Source organism: Alexandromys fortis, unplaced genomic scaffold (genome assembly GCF_014885135.2).
Source record: "Alexandromys fortis isolate MF-2015 unplaced genomic scaffold, M_Fortis_MF-2015_v1.1 scaffold_47, whole genome shotgun sequence".
In the NCBI taxonomy this organism is placed as follows: Eukaryota; Metazoa; Chordata; class Mammalia; order Rodentia; family Cricetidae; genus Alexandromys; species Alexandromys fortis.
The window spans coordinates 5,015,080-5,029,818 of record NW_026067957.1 but is presented as its reverse complement, the minus strand read 5'-3'; the positions used below and the strand labels follow the sequence as shown (position 1 = coordinate 5,029,818).

The following is a 14,739-nucleotide window of genomic DNA, read 5'->3' as shown; positions in this document are numbered from 1 at the left end:
GTGCCATGCTTCCCATCCTCCCTCTCATCCCACTGTCTGATGTTTTAGCAAGGAGCCACTGTGACTAGAAAGGGGCACCTTCAGGTGTGCTGGGGTGCTGTCACAGCCAAGAACCACTAGCAAGGAGAAAGGAGAATGAGACCCTTTCTGTTCCTACCCAACTACACATCAGGATCACTCAGGCCTAACAGATTCAGAACCCCCAGGGACATGGCCCAGCCCTGGGAAGACCTTAAAACACCCCAGAGATTTTCAAATGTACCTAGAGCTCAAGCTGAAGGCTAATGTGAGGGGATACATACCTGTACGCAGTTGCCAGAAGCAGGCTTACGATTCCCATGGCATGTATTCTTCTACCCACAGGAGAAGAGGCCAAGCCCCAGGCACAGAGCTGTAGGAGGGTGTCCCACAGGATCCCTGTGGAAAGCAGGAGACCTGTACCAGCCTGTGAGGACAACCCCTGGGGATCCCACAGGAAGGAGGCACCACAGTAAGTCTGCTCTGCTCCTCAGGTGGCTCCCCTCCTTTCCCACCTAGCCTCCCAGTGCTTGTTTCCCCGGGGCAGGTAGGCAGGAGTGCTGACCTGTCAACATGCTAGAGAAGAGCATGGCTGGGAAGTAGTGGTGGAAGTAGAGGATCCGGCCCATCAGGAAGAAAGGGAAGTAATGGAGCGTCCAGCCCAGCAGCAGCTGGCCACCTCCTCGCAGCAGCACCCTGGTCAGCCCTGTGCAGCCCAATCAGCACAGCCCAATGAGCAGGCAGTGGAGGCAGAGCCCAGCTCTGCCCTGACTTAGTGTGTGACGCTGAGTAGGTCACACCATCTCACTAGGCCTTCCTTTCCTCACGTGGACTACCCAAATCCCATGGCAACTAGAAAGAGAAGCCAGCAGGTCTCTAGAGTCCCTGGTCAGTACCCAGCTTGGCAGGGATATCAACAGGGCCTGATGTGGGCGTCAGGCAGGAGACACACACCCCCAGACAGCTGTCTTCTTTGTCTCTACTTCCCACCTCTTTGTTGTCAGAGACATTCCCCAGCAAGGAGGTCAGAAAGGAGGCTTGGTAGGAAGTGTCTGGCGCTGGCAAGGACAGAAGGGTCTGTGTGGTGCCACCCATGCCAAAGTAACCAAGAGACCAATCACTGCAGTGGCCTGGAGCTACTTCTCTATCCCCACTAGAGGACAAGGCATGGGACAAAGGAGGCAGAGGAAGAAAGCGAGTCTGAAAGTGAAGGCTCTGAAGGCAAACTGCTGGGGTCTGAGCCTCACTGCCATCACCACTGGTTACGTGCCCTGTGACAGCTCTTTGTCTCACTGTGCCTAGTTTCCTAATACACAGAAAGGGTGATGACACTTTGCTACAGGGCTACTGGGAAGATGCAAAATCTTGAGCCCAGTGTAAGGTGTCACTTGATTATGGGCTTCCAAAGCAAAAGAGAGGGAGTGTGTGTACTGGGGGAGGGAAGGGAAGCTCCACAGCAGGCAGGACCGCCCCCCCGCCCCCGAGTGCAGGACAAGCAAGCTGAAAGACAGAGCAGGGAAAGCCCAGATGCCCTGACCTTCCAACTCTGCTGGCAGCTGTACCCCTCTCTTAATAGCGATGGCAATGGTGCTCCCCAAAAGGAGGTAGAGGACAATGCTCACCAGATTCAGCCACCAGACCACCTGTATAGAAGAAGAGCTGGGGATAAGTGGACACCAACTTCTACAGGCAGATGCATAGCCCTACATATTCAGAACTGGGATACTCACAGGGTTGCCAAGCAGATAGACTCGGAAGTCTGTGTCATTGGCCCCTGAGAAGCGCAGGCCCTGTGGAGCAAAGGACACCCTGCTGATTCAAGGCATAGCTCATCCCCAGCCACCCCCATTCAAGGGGAAGGAAGTTATATATGTTACACACTTTTGTAGACAAGTATCCTGGACAGGAGGCTCAGAATGCACATTCTACATCAACTCTCTAGGACGTGGGCATCAGAATCAGGCAGCCCCTTTCCTGGCCAGTCCCCCAGGTGAGGCTTCCCCTTGTCACAAATAGTCCAGTTCCACAGACTCAATGGGTCTTTTTCTTGGTTCTATTTCCTGGAGGAGCTCAAGTCTTAGGCCCTACCTGATAATTGATAGGCCAGTGCCAGGGTTTGGATGTGAACTCATTGTCCTTGGGTTTGAGGCCATTGTTTCCCTGTAAGAAGGCAGCAAAGAAAAGCTAGTCAAGAAAGAGACCTAAGTAGTTAATATAGGCATGTGGCATAGTGATCTGATCATCCAGCCAAATGCCAAGAGAAACCCCAAGATTCCCCCTCCCTGGCACAGAGCAACCATTTTCAGCCATTGTCCACCTGCCTCTAGTAACTGCCTTAATTCTTCAAACAAGCCTCCTAACAGCAGCAGCCCACATGGCTAAGACCAGGGCTCAGAAGGTGTGCGTAGGAGGATAAAATCAGTATTTGATTTCAAACAGAACAGAAACCCAGAAAAGGGTACCTTAGCTTAGTGTCTCAATGGCTTTTCTTTTCTTTTCTTTCTTTTTTTTTTTTTTTTTATTTTTTTTTTTTTTTATTTTTCGAGACAGGGTTTCTCTGTAGCTTTTGGTTCCTGTCCCGGAACTAGCTCTGTAGACCAGGCTGGCCTCGAACTCACAGAGATCCGCCTGCCTCTGCCTCCCGAGTGCTGGGATTAAAGGCGTGCGCCACCACTGCCCGGCCCGAGGTAAGAGACTCTATCTCTTTGGGGAGAGAAATCATTTCCAGTACTCAATTTAGTCTGAAGGACTGGAATCCAGCAAAGAATATCCAGTGACTTGTCTCTCATGGCAGAACCTGGTCTTAGCTAAAATAAAACAGGAAGGAACACAGCCAGAATCCTGGACACTAGCTCCTAGGCCGGAGCCATCCTCGTCAGCAGCACAAACTAGGAAGGAGTCAGCTGCTGTGTAGGTCAGCTCTCACAGCCTTGCCACCACTGACATTTCGGGTTGGACAACTTTGTAGTGGGGCTGTCCGTCCTGTGTTTAGCACCTGGTACTACTCACTGGAAAGCTAGTAGAGCCCCCAGGCCCCATTCTTCAGCTCTGCTAGCCAAAAACATCTTCAGATATTGCTAAATATCACCAGAGAGGCAAAACTACCCTCAACTGAGAGCTGCTGGTTATTCAAGAAAGATCCAGAAGGTGACATTTACTGATCTCCTACCAAGGAGCCTGACTGATTAAACAAAGCGAGGGCTTGAGAATAGTTTAGTTTGTAAGTCTCAGCATGGCAATGGGTTGCTCGTAAAAAGTGGTGTGTGTGTGTGTGTGTGTGTGTGTGTGCGTGCGCGTGTGTGTGTGTGCGTGCGCGCGCGTGTGTGTGTGTGTGTGTGCGTGCGTGTGAGTGTGTGTGCGTGTGCGTGCGTGTGAGTGTGTGTGCATGTGAGTGTGTGTGTGTGAGTGTGTGTGTGTGTGTGCGTATGTGTGTGTGTGTGCCCCAAAAGGACCAGCTATATACCCCAGAGTCACTGTCATAGTCACTGTTCTCCTTCTGTGAAAAGACACTCTCATAAAAGAAAACATCTACCTGGGGGGTTGCTAACTGTTTCAGAAACTTAGTCCGCTATCATCATAGCAGGGAGCATGACCTAATTCTTAGGTAGACAGGTATTGTGGGGTGGGGAGTGGGAGCCTACTTGGGCCTGGTATGGGCTTTTTAAAAAAATTTTTTTTCAAAGGTCTTTTTTTTTTTTCATTTTACATACCAACCACAGTTCCTCCTCCCTCCACTCCTCATGTTCCCTCCCCCCATCTTTCCCCCACTCTACCACCCATCCACCCCCTCAGAAAGGGTAAGACCTCCCAATGGGAAGTCAAAAAAGTCTGGCATATCAAGCTGAGGCAGGACCAAGCCCCTCCCCCCTGTATCCAGGCTGAGCAAGGTATTCCTTCATAGGGAATGGGCACCAAAAAGCCAGTTCATGCACTAGGGATAAATCCTGGTCCCACTGCCAGTGGTCCCACAGACTGCTGAAGCCACAGAACTGTCATCCAGATTTAGAGGTCCTAGCTCAGTCCTATGCAGGTTCCCTAGCTATCAGTCCAAAGTCAGTGAGCTCCTATGAGCTCGGATCAGCTGTCTCTGTGGGTTCTCCATCTTGATCTTGACCCCTTTGCTCATATGATCCCTCCTCCCTCTCTTTGACTGGACTCCAGGAGCTCGGCCCAGTGCTTTGTGAATCTCTGCATCTGCTTCCAACAGTTAATGAATAAAGGTTCTATGGTGGTTATTAGGGTAGTCTCCAATCTGATTATAGGGGAAGGTTAGTTCAGGCACCCTCTCCACTATTGTTAGGAGTCTCAGCTAGGCTCATCCTTGTGAATTCCTGGGAGTTTCCCTAGCACCAGATTTCTCCCTAACCCCATAATGGCTCCCTCTACCAATATATCTCTTTCCTTGTTCTCTTTTGTCTATCCCCCAACTCTGCCATCTTGTTCCCTCATGTTTTCCTCCCTGCTCCCCTTCACACATACCCCCCTCCCAATTTACTTAGGAGATCTTATCTATTTCCTCTTCCCAGGAGCATCCAAGCATCTCTCTCTCACGGTCCTCCTTGCTTTTCAGGGGTTGTGGACTGTAGCCTTATTATCCTTTTCTTTATGTCTAATATCCACTTATGAGTGGGTACATACCGTGTTTCTCTTTCTGGGTCTGGGTTACCTCACTCAAGATGGTTTTTCTAGTTCTATCCATTTGCCTGCAAATTTCAAGATGTCATAGTTTTTTTTTATCACTGAGTAGTACTCCATTGTGTAAATCTTTATCCATTCTTTGGGTGTGGGGCATCTAGGTTGTTTTCAGGTTCTGGCTATTACAAATAATGCTGCTATAAACATATAGGAGCAAATGTCCTTGTGGTATGAGTGTGCATCCTTTGGCTATATGCCCAAGAGTGGAGTTGCTAGGTCTTGAGGTAGATTGTTTCCCAATTTTCTGTGAAACTGCCATACTGATTTTCAAAGTGGCTAAATAAGTTTGTACTCCCACCAGCAATGGAGTAATGTTCCCCTTACTCCACATCCTCTCCAGCGTAAGCTGTCATCAATGTCCTTGATCTTAGCCATTCTGATGGGTATAAGATGTATCTCAGAGTCATTTTGATTTGCATTTCCCTGATGGCTAAGGATGTTGAGCAATTCCTTAAATGTTTTTTGGCCATTTGAGTTTCTTCTGTTGAGAATTCGGCTTAGATCTATAATTCATTTTTTAATCAGATTATTTGGTATTTTGATGCCTAGTTTTAATCCCAGCACTCAGGAGGCAGAGGTAGTTGGATCTCTGAGTTCAGCTTGGTCTACAGAGTGAGTTTCTAAACAGCCAGGGATATGCACAGAAACCCTGCCTTGGAAAGGAAGGAAGGAAGGAAGGAAGGAAGGAAGGAAGGAAGGAAGGAAGGAGGGAGGGAGGGAGGGAGGGAGGGAGGGAGGGAGGGAGGGAGGGAGGAAGTCTCAAAGTCTACTCCCAGTAACATACTTCCAGTAAGGCCATACTTCCTAATCCTTCTAATCTTTCCAAATAGTGCCACTCCCTGGTGACTAAGCATTCAAATACATGAGCCTATGGGGGTCATTCTTATTCAAACCATCACGATCACTATGACTATCCAAAGGATCTTGGAATAAAGAATGAAATGTTCTGGTCCTAGGAGTAATTAATGAGGGAAACCAATCCCTTAAAACCTATCCAATTTAGTCCAAAACCAGGCCTTAGCAGGAATCCTATTCACTACACCCAACTTAGAGCAACCTAGCATCTCTATAACACAAAAGATGAAAAAAGGCAGATTCTTACCCAATAGAATACGTGTATGTAAGCTAAATCTAGATAGTTTGTTCCAACCAGGCTATGAGCTTTCTTCACTCAGGTCTCAACTCACAGACAGACACAGACACAGACACAACATACACGCCAATATCTGCATGTCTACAGTTTAGATTCACTGTCTCTCACTTCTCTCTAATTCTGGTAGACTGAGATCTCTTGGACACCCTTTGCTTTGTTTCCACCTCTAAGTGAAGCAAGGAAAGAAATTCTACACTCACTCACTCACTTCAGTCTCAAAATTCTACTTAGACCCAGACTGGTCCTCTGAGTGACAGACACATATTCAAAACAGCTATGTCATCAGGCCACAGTGACAGCTACAAGCACAGAGTCAGAGAAGAAGTGACCCAGAGATTGTGTAATGTCAACTTATCACCTTCCAATGTGCAAAACTGACAAAAATCTGGATTTTTAAAAGCTTAATCTGATGAAATAAGTCAACTATGTTTTCTAAGGACTGCTTATATAATCACTTCCAGATAAGTCTACTTGACAGTGGCTCAGAGATGAATACTAACAACTACCACAGCTCCTTGCAGCTCTGTGAGTAGCTGACAGCTACCTTTGTGGCCTGAGACGTGGTTCTGAACATCATTCCTGTACGATTCAGGTTCCTACCTCAAGAGCAAGGGGGTCTTCTACCAGACATCAACTGTAGCAAAGTCTCTCCCACTTACACAGGCAAATTTCATCCATGAGCAAAAAAATTCCCATTTAAAGATTTCCCCTCTCATCTTACTTTAGACTTTTGATTCTATGATTGCTGCCAGCTACTAACAACAATAGGGGCAAACAGTGAGTCTCAGGAGTCCTTAAACAATAATCATCCAAACTAAGCAGCTTCAGTCCAGGAACAGGAATGGTTTAGGGCTCATGGTTAGGGTTTTATGATGCATATAAGCACACCTGAACACACATTCCAAATGACTCTAATTTCACGAAATGTAACGTGTGGCTTTCAGGAGCACTGTCACTCAGGTAAGAGTGTCATGGTAACTGATGCTGACTCTGAAAGCCTACTAGCCTACCTCTGAAGGTATATGTATACCCTGCATATAGCTGCGTGCCCTTGGAAAGGTTCCTGTACAGTGGGAATGACAACTGTCTTCAGGGGACTGTAATGAGTATTAAGTAGTTAATACACATACAATGCTCAGAGTAGGGGGAGCTGCATAAATGTTCACTGGTGTGCTGGCTACCTTCAACTGTCAATTTGTTACAACCCATAATCACCTTGGAAGACAGTCTCAACCCAATTATCTAGCTCTTGTTGGTCTGTGGGATTGTCTGTAGGAGATTATTTAGATTATTATTTGATGTAGGAGGGCTCAGTTTACCGTGAGTGTTACCATTTCTAGGCAAGTGGTTCTTAACTATCCAAAAAAGCTAACTGAGTATACACTCTATAGTTCCTTCTGTAACCTGGCTGTGCCGTGCACTCCATGGTCAGAAGTAGAGCCTTGTGAAATAGTTACTTCCCCTTGACTTCCCTCAACGACGGGCTGTAAACTAGGAACTCTAAGCCAAATAAATCCTCCCAGTCTCCTAAGTGGCTTATGATGGTTTGAATGAAAATGGCCCCCTTAGGCTCATAGGGAGTGACAGTATTAGGAGGTGTGGCCTTGTTGGAGTAGGTGTGGCCTTGTTGGAGGAAGTGCGGTACTGGGAGTGGACTTTGAGATTTCAGATGCTCAAGCTAGGCCCAGTGTCACTTGTTTTTCCTGCTCTCTGCCAATCCAAATATAAAACTCTCATCTTCTCCAGAACCATGCCTGCCTGCATGCTGCCATGTCCCACCAGGATGGTAACGGACTAAACCTCTGAACCTGTAGGCCAGGAAAACAATTAAATGTTTTCCTTTATAAGAGTTGCCATGGTCGTGGAGTCTCTTCACAGCAATAAAACGCTAACTCAGACAGAAGTTTTATCAGGTGTTTGTCACAGCAACAGAAATGAAACTACCACACGAATCGCTGATACTATCCTCATCAAGCGACCACCTCATCCTGAGACCAGACATGCCCATGAAGGGTGAAACATTCAGCATATTCCACAAGGAAGCAGGATCTAGAACATGACTATTGCTCAGTGCTCTAAATATGTGGTGCATATTTCTCTAAGAGCTCTTGGACACCCACAGATTTAGAAGGAATAGGAGAGCTCACAGTACCCGGATCATAACCATGTGGGACTCCAACAAGATCTCAGAAAAACTGGGCTGCAGGACGTCCAGGCTGATGTTTGGCACTAGGGGAAATGACAAGAGAAAAGATTTGTTTCCTTACAGTATGCCATCAGTACTGACACCCTCGCCAGACCGCGAGTGCAATCTTCCTAGCAAGTTGAGACAGGGAGCGGTGCAGAGTCACTTACTGAGCTTATGGTAAGCACTCACTAGGTAATCTGAGAGCTTCAGAGGAAACAGACAAGACCTCCTTCTTGGTGTTCTGACAGTTCTTGACCCCATCACCCATCACTGTGGCACTGGCCCAGAAGCTGGCCTCCTGTTAGTACGAGACTAGGAACCAAATTTGCTTCATTCACCAAAATATCCAACAAGACCCATGTGGTTCCTCCTAATAAAGCACTGTTCAAATGTTAATCCACGGTTTCCCTAGATCAGGTACTAAGGAGAATGAAATGGCTAGTATGCAGAAATCAAGCACAAGCAGGTGGGGTGGGGGAAATGAATCCAAAGACTTGAATTGAAACTGACATTGAAGTGGAACATCACAGGTGCCTGGAAGCAGAAATTTGGAATCAGTGAAGCTGTGGCCTCCTGGGAAGGATCTGGTTGGTTACAGGAAGAGGAGGTGCTTGGCACAGGGCAACTGAAGCAATCTGCAACAAGCATCGGAGGTCTGGAGTCTCCCAAGGTGGAGGAGCAGAAGCTGGGGGGCTGAAATGGTCTTGGAGGAGGTCATTGGTCACTTCAGAATAAGGCATTTAGAAGAAATAGACATGAAGACAAAGGAGCCATGTGTCCACAGAGACAGCACTTATAAAGACAGCAGTGGAGGAAGAAAGCAAAAATGGCAACAATAAAATGAAATCAGGGTCTATGAAGGTTTGCGTTCCTAAGCAAAAATAGTGTGCTTCCTCCTTCAGAGCTAGCCAGGGCCTCAACTCACGTTTGGGATTGATATGGTCTTCTATGTTCCAGATGGAGTTAGACGTTTCTTTTAGGTATGGAGTGCAAGTAACTTCCAACTGCTCCCAGCCCCTGCCAGAAAAACAGTCACAAATGTCCCTGAAGACTTGCAGTGTCCCCAGGTATAGCAATGTCCACTGTTCTTACATCTGTGGAACTTCTATGTTTACAAGTCTGTGGCCATAATTTCAACCTTACACTTTCATTATCCACAACTATCCTAACGGTAACTTAGCATACATTATTTTTACTTTACAAAGAAACATAGGCCTAGAGTTTTAACCTCAAGCACATAAAATACAAAGCTATACTGGAGTTCTTTGCACTATAGTATCCCTGATACCTTTTCTTCTTCCATCTACTACCAAAAAAAGCAAAAGTGAAATGAGCATTAACCACGGGGTGATTGAAGCTTCTGGTTGATCCTTGTAGAGTGTGAAAAGAAAAGGGTAAGCTAGATTATACTATCAGGACTCAGAGACTCACCACCTGGGCAGAATCTTTCCTGAAGATCCCAGGACACAACCTGTGACCAAATGGATGAAGCGAATTCGACTTCTTAGTACCTTGATCCGGTTCCCATATTTTCTGTTTACAACTTCAATCCGCCAGAAATCATTTGTGTCCCCTGTCCCATTCTGCCACATAAACCAAGAAAAAAAAAATTACAAAAGTCAGATGATGTTAGAGACAAAATGTCTTTACTATTATAAATAATAAATAAATAGACAAAATGTCTATATTACCTGGGACTCCCTATTACAAAAAGACAGGGTATGATGTGAATGAAGGAGAAAAAGATGTAATGAAAGTGTGGAATCTCCATGCTATAAAGCATGGATTTATTGCTGACAATCAAATCATACCTGTATGTTGTTTGTAGAAAATTACAGACAGAAAGTAATTAAGAAGAATTTATGTTGGCAACTTCATGCTTCATCAAGTCAGCAAGCATAACTTTTAATCTTATTAGCATAATATCAATAGATAAAACTGTTACCAAGCTCTGGGAAATGCAGCAAAGACTAGAAAAAGGAGAATCTGCAACCCCTGCAAATGAAGAAATAACTGAGGACAACATGGGACAGTGAATGAATTCCATGAAACTAACCCAAAAGAGAAAAAACTTTGGAAACAGCTGGTGGCTCGGGTTCCAAAACAGAACAAGAAACAAAACCTCTGAGATCCAGTCCTGTGTTGTGGACAAACTCTGAAAATGGCTTCTAGGGAATTGAGCCTCTAGGAAAAGCTGTGGTTTTAGGTTGTCTGGGTTTTAGCCATGGATTTGGCACAGGTGGTGTTAGATAAAGTCAGCGACCTAGGCACAGAGGTTCTGTGGGTCTGCTTCCCTTCTTCTCACGTGCTTAGCAGCTTTAGTAATGTCGTCACCATTTGGATTAAGCCTGAAAAGCAGTACTTCAAGGCAGTGTTTAAAACTCCAACAGTCATCTTATGAAATATATTGGGTTAATCTAGAAATCTCACACCTGAATTATAATGCCTTTTGCATTAGTGGATGGCTGCTTTTCTGCTTTGTAATTATGAGACATCTTCTGGGGGAGAGGAGGTTAGGATATCATTCCCTCTTAAAGATGGAGGATTTTTGCAAAATTGTTACATTGCCACTTTCTCCTAACCATTGACTTTTGATTCTGAATCATTTACACATTTGGAATGGAAAGTTACAACACAAAATCTGCATCAGTTCATGTTGCACCTATTCACTTGCCTGTTGGAGATGCTAACTGTCCAGGTACCATGCAGTGCCATGTGCCCTGATGAAGTTACCATTTGCTTCCAAGTAGATAATTTCAGTGCTTGCTTACCCAATATATATTTTTTTGACTTGAACATGTTTTTAGTTTTCCTTTTTCAGTTAGGTAATCCCACGGAAAATTCTCCTGTGCACATCTCTGAATTTGGATTGTAAAGCAAGACAAACAGTTGGAGACTATAAGATGTCATTTTGGGTGGGGGATTGGGCCTGAGAATGAACCAGGAACCTTGCTTCATTTGTGGTGTACTTTATAATTAGAATATCCAATGCAGATAAGCTGACTTGAATTATTTTGAGCAGTTTTCCCTGTTACATATTTTACACTCATACTTGCGGTTGGATTTTCTCCAAGAGAAAGCAGTTCACTACTGGCATATTAATAAGCACCAACAGGCTTGGTTTTTGAGACAGGGTTTCTCTGTAGCTTTGGAGCCTGTCCTGGAACTAACTCTTATAGACCAGTCTGGCCTCGAACTCACAGAGATCCACCTGCCTCTGCCTCCTGAGCGCCACCAATAGGTTTTTATTCCAACTCCAAACACTGTGGTTGACTAACATCACCTCAACTTTTATTACCTTTAAAGAAATTGGATTTTCATATTCTTTATTTATAAAGGATCAATGCAGCTGTAAATACAGGTATTTTTAATGTAAATTCATCCCACCACCATCAGAGGCAGTTCCCTATTTTGTTTAGTGAAGGCACAGAAGCTTTCTCATGGCATCTTCAGAGATTTATAAATGTAAATACTGATTTGGCTGGTCTTTAGGGTGTGCTTCGCTGTGAGCCTATTTAAATAGTGTGGATGTGATCCACAGTCCAGCACTAAGTTCTTAGTGACTGGTTTTGTGTTTAAGATACAGGGAAGAGGGAACTGCAGTGCTGGCTGCTGACACCCTGACTGGGAAGCTCTCCTCCTGACTTCACTGAGCTCTCAGCTGGCTTCTGGGTGCGAGTTCTGAGCATTTCTCTTGGGCTTTAATTCGTTAAAGCTGTGCACACATGTAAAGCTGTACACATATGTAAAAAAACAGATAATTTTAGGGAAGATGTAAAATTATTGCTTAGTCATTTCTTAAACAGTTATGCTCTTAATGCTTAAAAGACTAGCATTGCTTGTACAAAAAAAATTGGTGATTTCTCTCTCCCAAATAGTAAGGAAATTAGTTCTGCTGAGTAAACTTTTTATGCCACCTTATAATAAAGCTAAGGCCTGACGGTGGTGGCACACACCTTTAATCCCAGTACTTGGGAGGCAGAGACAGGTGGATCTCTGTGAGTTCGAGACCAGCCTGGTATACAAGAGCTAGTTCCAGGACAGGCTCCAAAGCTACAGAGAAACCCTGTCTCGAAAACCAAAATAATAATAATAATAATAATAAAGCTGAAAAATCCCTAGTTATATATATATATTTTTAAAAAAGCTTTTTGGACTGGAGAGATGGTTCAGCGGTTAAGAACACTGAGTGTGCTCTTCCAGAGTACCCGGGGTTCAATTCCCAGTACCCATATGGCACAGAACAACTGTCTGTAACTCTAAGATCTGACACCCTCATATATACAAACATGTAGGCAAAACACTAATGCACATAAAATAAGAATTAATAAACTATAAAAAAAATTTAAAAGCTTTCATATATATACCCTCGATAACAGATTTTGAAGAAATCATGTAAGATGATAAAGTATTTGAATGGCACAATAGATGTAAAAAAAAAGTTTAAAAAAATTTAGTTTTTACATTAAATGTTTATTTGAAATCAAATGACTTTGTCCATAAAGTTCAAATATATATATAGTGTTTGTGTGTGTGTGTGTGTGTGTGTGTACACAGGGTATGAATACATACACATACATACACAGGATATGTATATGAATTTGGAAGTGAGAAGCGGAAATGCTAACTTTATAGGACCAGACTGTTAAGTTCTAGACAGCTGATTTTGCCCACAAATCATAATCAAAACCTCACTCCAAGCAAATAAGAAGATCTGGGACATCTGCATACTCTCATGCAAGCCAGTTAGGTCCTGACACTGCACCTTGGAAATGAAGGTGGCTGTATTTAATTCTCCTCAGAAGAGGGCCATGGGAAAACAGGGAGTTCGGCGTCTTGGCTGTAGTATGATATGGGCTCAGGAAATACAAAGAGGCCAAGGGAATTCACTTTATGGAATCCACACTCTTGATTAATGCCCCAAAGGCCTTAGAAGAGAGAGTGATGGATAAATCTCAACAGTTTTCACCAGCTGCTCTGCTTCAGTTATCTCAGGACACAAGCCCCCACAGAACTCATATTCTATTAACTGCATGTCCCTGATATGGCAAAATACAAAGCTATGCTGGCAACAGCCCTCTGTATGGCAGGGGAAAAACCTGTAAAATAAAAGAATTTGGGATCTGGCTTTTTTTTAGTGTATTATTGTGTTTATGTGTGCATGACCAGGAAGGGGAGGAACATACATGTGGACAACAAAGGGCAACTTTGTGGAGTTAGTTCTCTCCTCCCACCTTTATGTGGGTTCTAGAGGTTGAACTCAGGTCACCAAGCTTGCATGGCAAGTACCTTTAGTGTCATCTGAGCCCATCCTGCCAGTCTTCCAGTATGACATTTAAGAAATCCACATGGTATTCCTATCTGACATTTATTAGGTATTAGGCTATATAAAGTACATAGTTACTTTACAAGAAGGGGGATAGAGACAAAATAGAATTTATAAGCTGCTTTTCTCATAGCAAACAGAGCTAAGCAGTTATAACATGTTAAAGAAGTCTATATGCTGGCCAGGCGTGATGGCACACAGCTTTAGTCCCAGCACTCGGGAGACAGAAGCAGATGGATCTCTGTGAGTTTGAGGCCAGTCTGGTCTACAGGCAATTTTCAGACCAGTCAAGGCTACATAGTGAGGCAATGTCTCAAAAACAAAACAAAACAAAACAAAACAAAAAAACTACAAAAAAGAAACTCATCTATGTGCAGCCTCCAAATTCTTAGAACATTCTAGAATTCTGGGCAGGATGACTCCTACTGCATGGCCCTGGACCAAGATTCACAACTTTTTAGATACACCCTGCTCACATCCCAGTTTCTTACTTACTATGCCATAGCCAGTGACCTGATAGTGCTTCCGGGTCAGGGGAGCCTCATGATAGTGGCTGTGCAGGTTCCGAGTAGTTCTAGAAATTAGAGAAGAACCATTATCTAAAGGAAAGAGACGTTCATGCTGCTTCTTTTTATTAGAATATGCAGTCATCTGTTAGGATTAGAAAAATTAGAATCTGAACTATTAATCCCAACACACCAGGAAAAGTGGTATCTATCCACTCCTAAGAACTAGTTTGAGGACTGGAGAAGAGAGGAGCACAAGGTGAGAAAGACAGAGGGAGGAGTACTGAGCAGCAGGGGGGGGCTGGGGGAGTACTGAGCAGCGGGGGAGGGGGGACACGGACGGGGGAGTACTGAGCAGCGGGGGAGGGGGGACACGGACGGGGGAGTACTGAGCAGCGGGGGAGGGGGGAGAGCATCAACCTTCACAGGGTTAGGAGCTTTGACGTTTTAGCTTTTCCTGACTAAAGAGGCAAGTCTGGGGAGAAGAAACAAGCAATTGAGATGAATACACTTAAGTCAGGCAAACTTCCCTGTTCCCATTTACTTTCCATTCTCACCAACTTTTTTTTAAAGTGGGGATTTACAAGAAATGAGGAGAGGATTAAATTTAGTTTTGATGTTCTTAGCTTTTTATAACAACTCTTGCTTTTATTCATGAGTAATAAATAATGTTCATGACACAATTATGGGGAATTTACAAAAAATTAAATATTATTTATTAGGAACAAATCAGATTTACTTAGTAGTAGGAATCTAGAGTATCTAAAATCCAAATAACTAGAAAAACGTACCGATTTCTATACACACATATATACATGCATTCTCTCTCCCTGTTTCTCCTGTATTCCAAAGC

General features: G+C 44.3%; 1 protein-coding gene across 1 annotated transcript in view; it reads right to left on the bottom strand.

Annotated features, from left to right (window-relative positions):
* The window catches only part of Pomt2 (protein O-mannosyltransferase 2), a 46,094-nt gene that overhangs the window by 2,741 nt on the left and 28,614 nt on the right, over window positions 1-14,739 (bottom strand). Inside the window, exons 12-20 of the mRNA XM_050152493.1 lie at window positions 13,876-13,954; window positions 9,486-9,637; window positions 8,980-9,071; window positions 8,019-8,095; window positions 2,107-2,178; window positions 1,749-1,808; window positions 1,556-1,661; window positions 584-724; window positions 303-417 (exon numbers count right to left, since the gene is read on the bottom strand). Coding sequence (XP_050008450.1) covers window positions 303-417; window positions 584-724; window positions 1,556-1,661; window positions 1,749-1,808; window positions 2,107-2,178; window positions 8,019-8,095; window positions 8,980-9,071; window positions 9,486-9,637; window positions 13,876-13,954 — 894 coding nt within the window. The remainder of the gene's footprint in view (window positions 1-302; window positions 418-583; window positions 725-1,555; window positions 1,662-1,748; window positions 1,809-2,106; window positions 2,179-8,018; window positions 8,096-8,979; window positions 9,072-9,485; window positions 9,638-13,875; window positions 13,955-14,739) is intronic.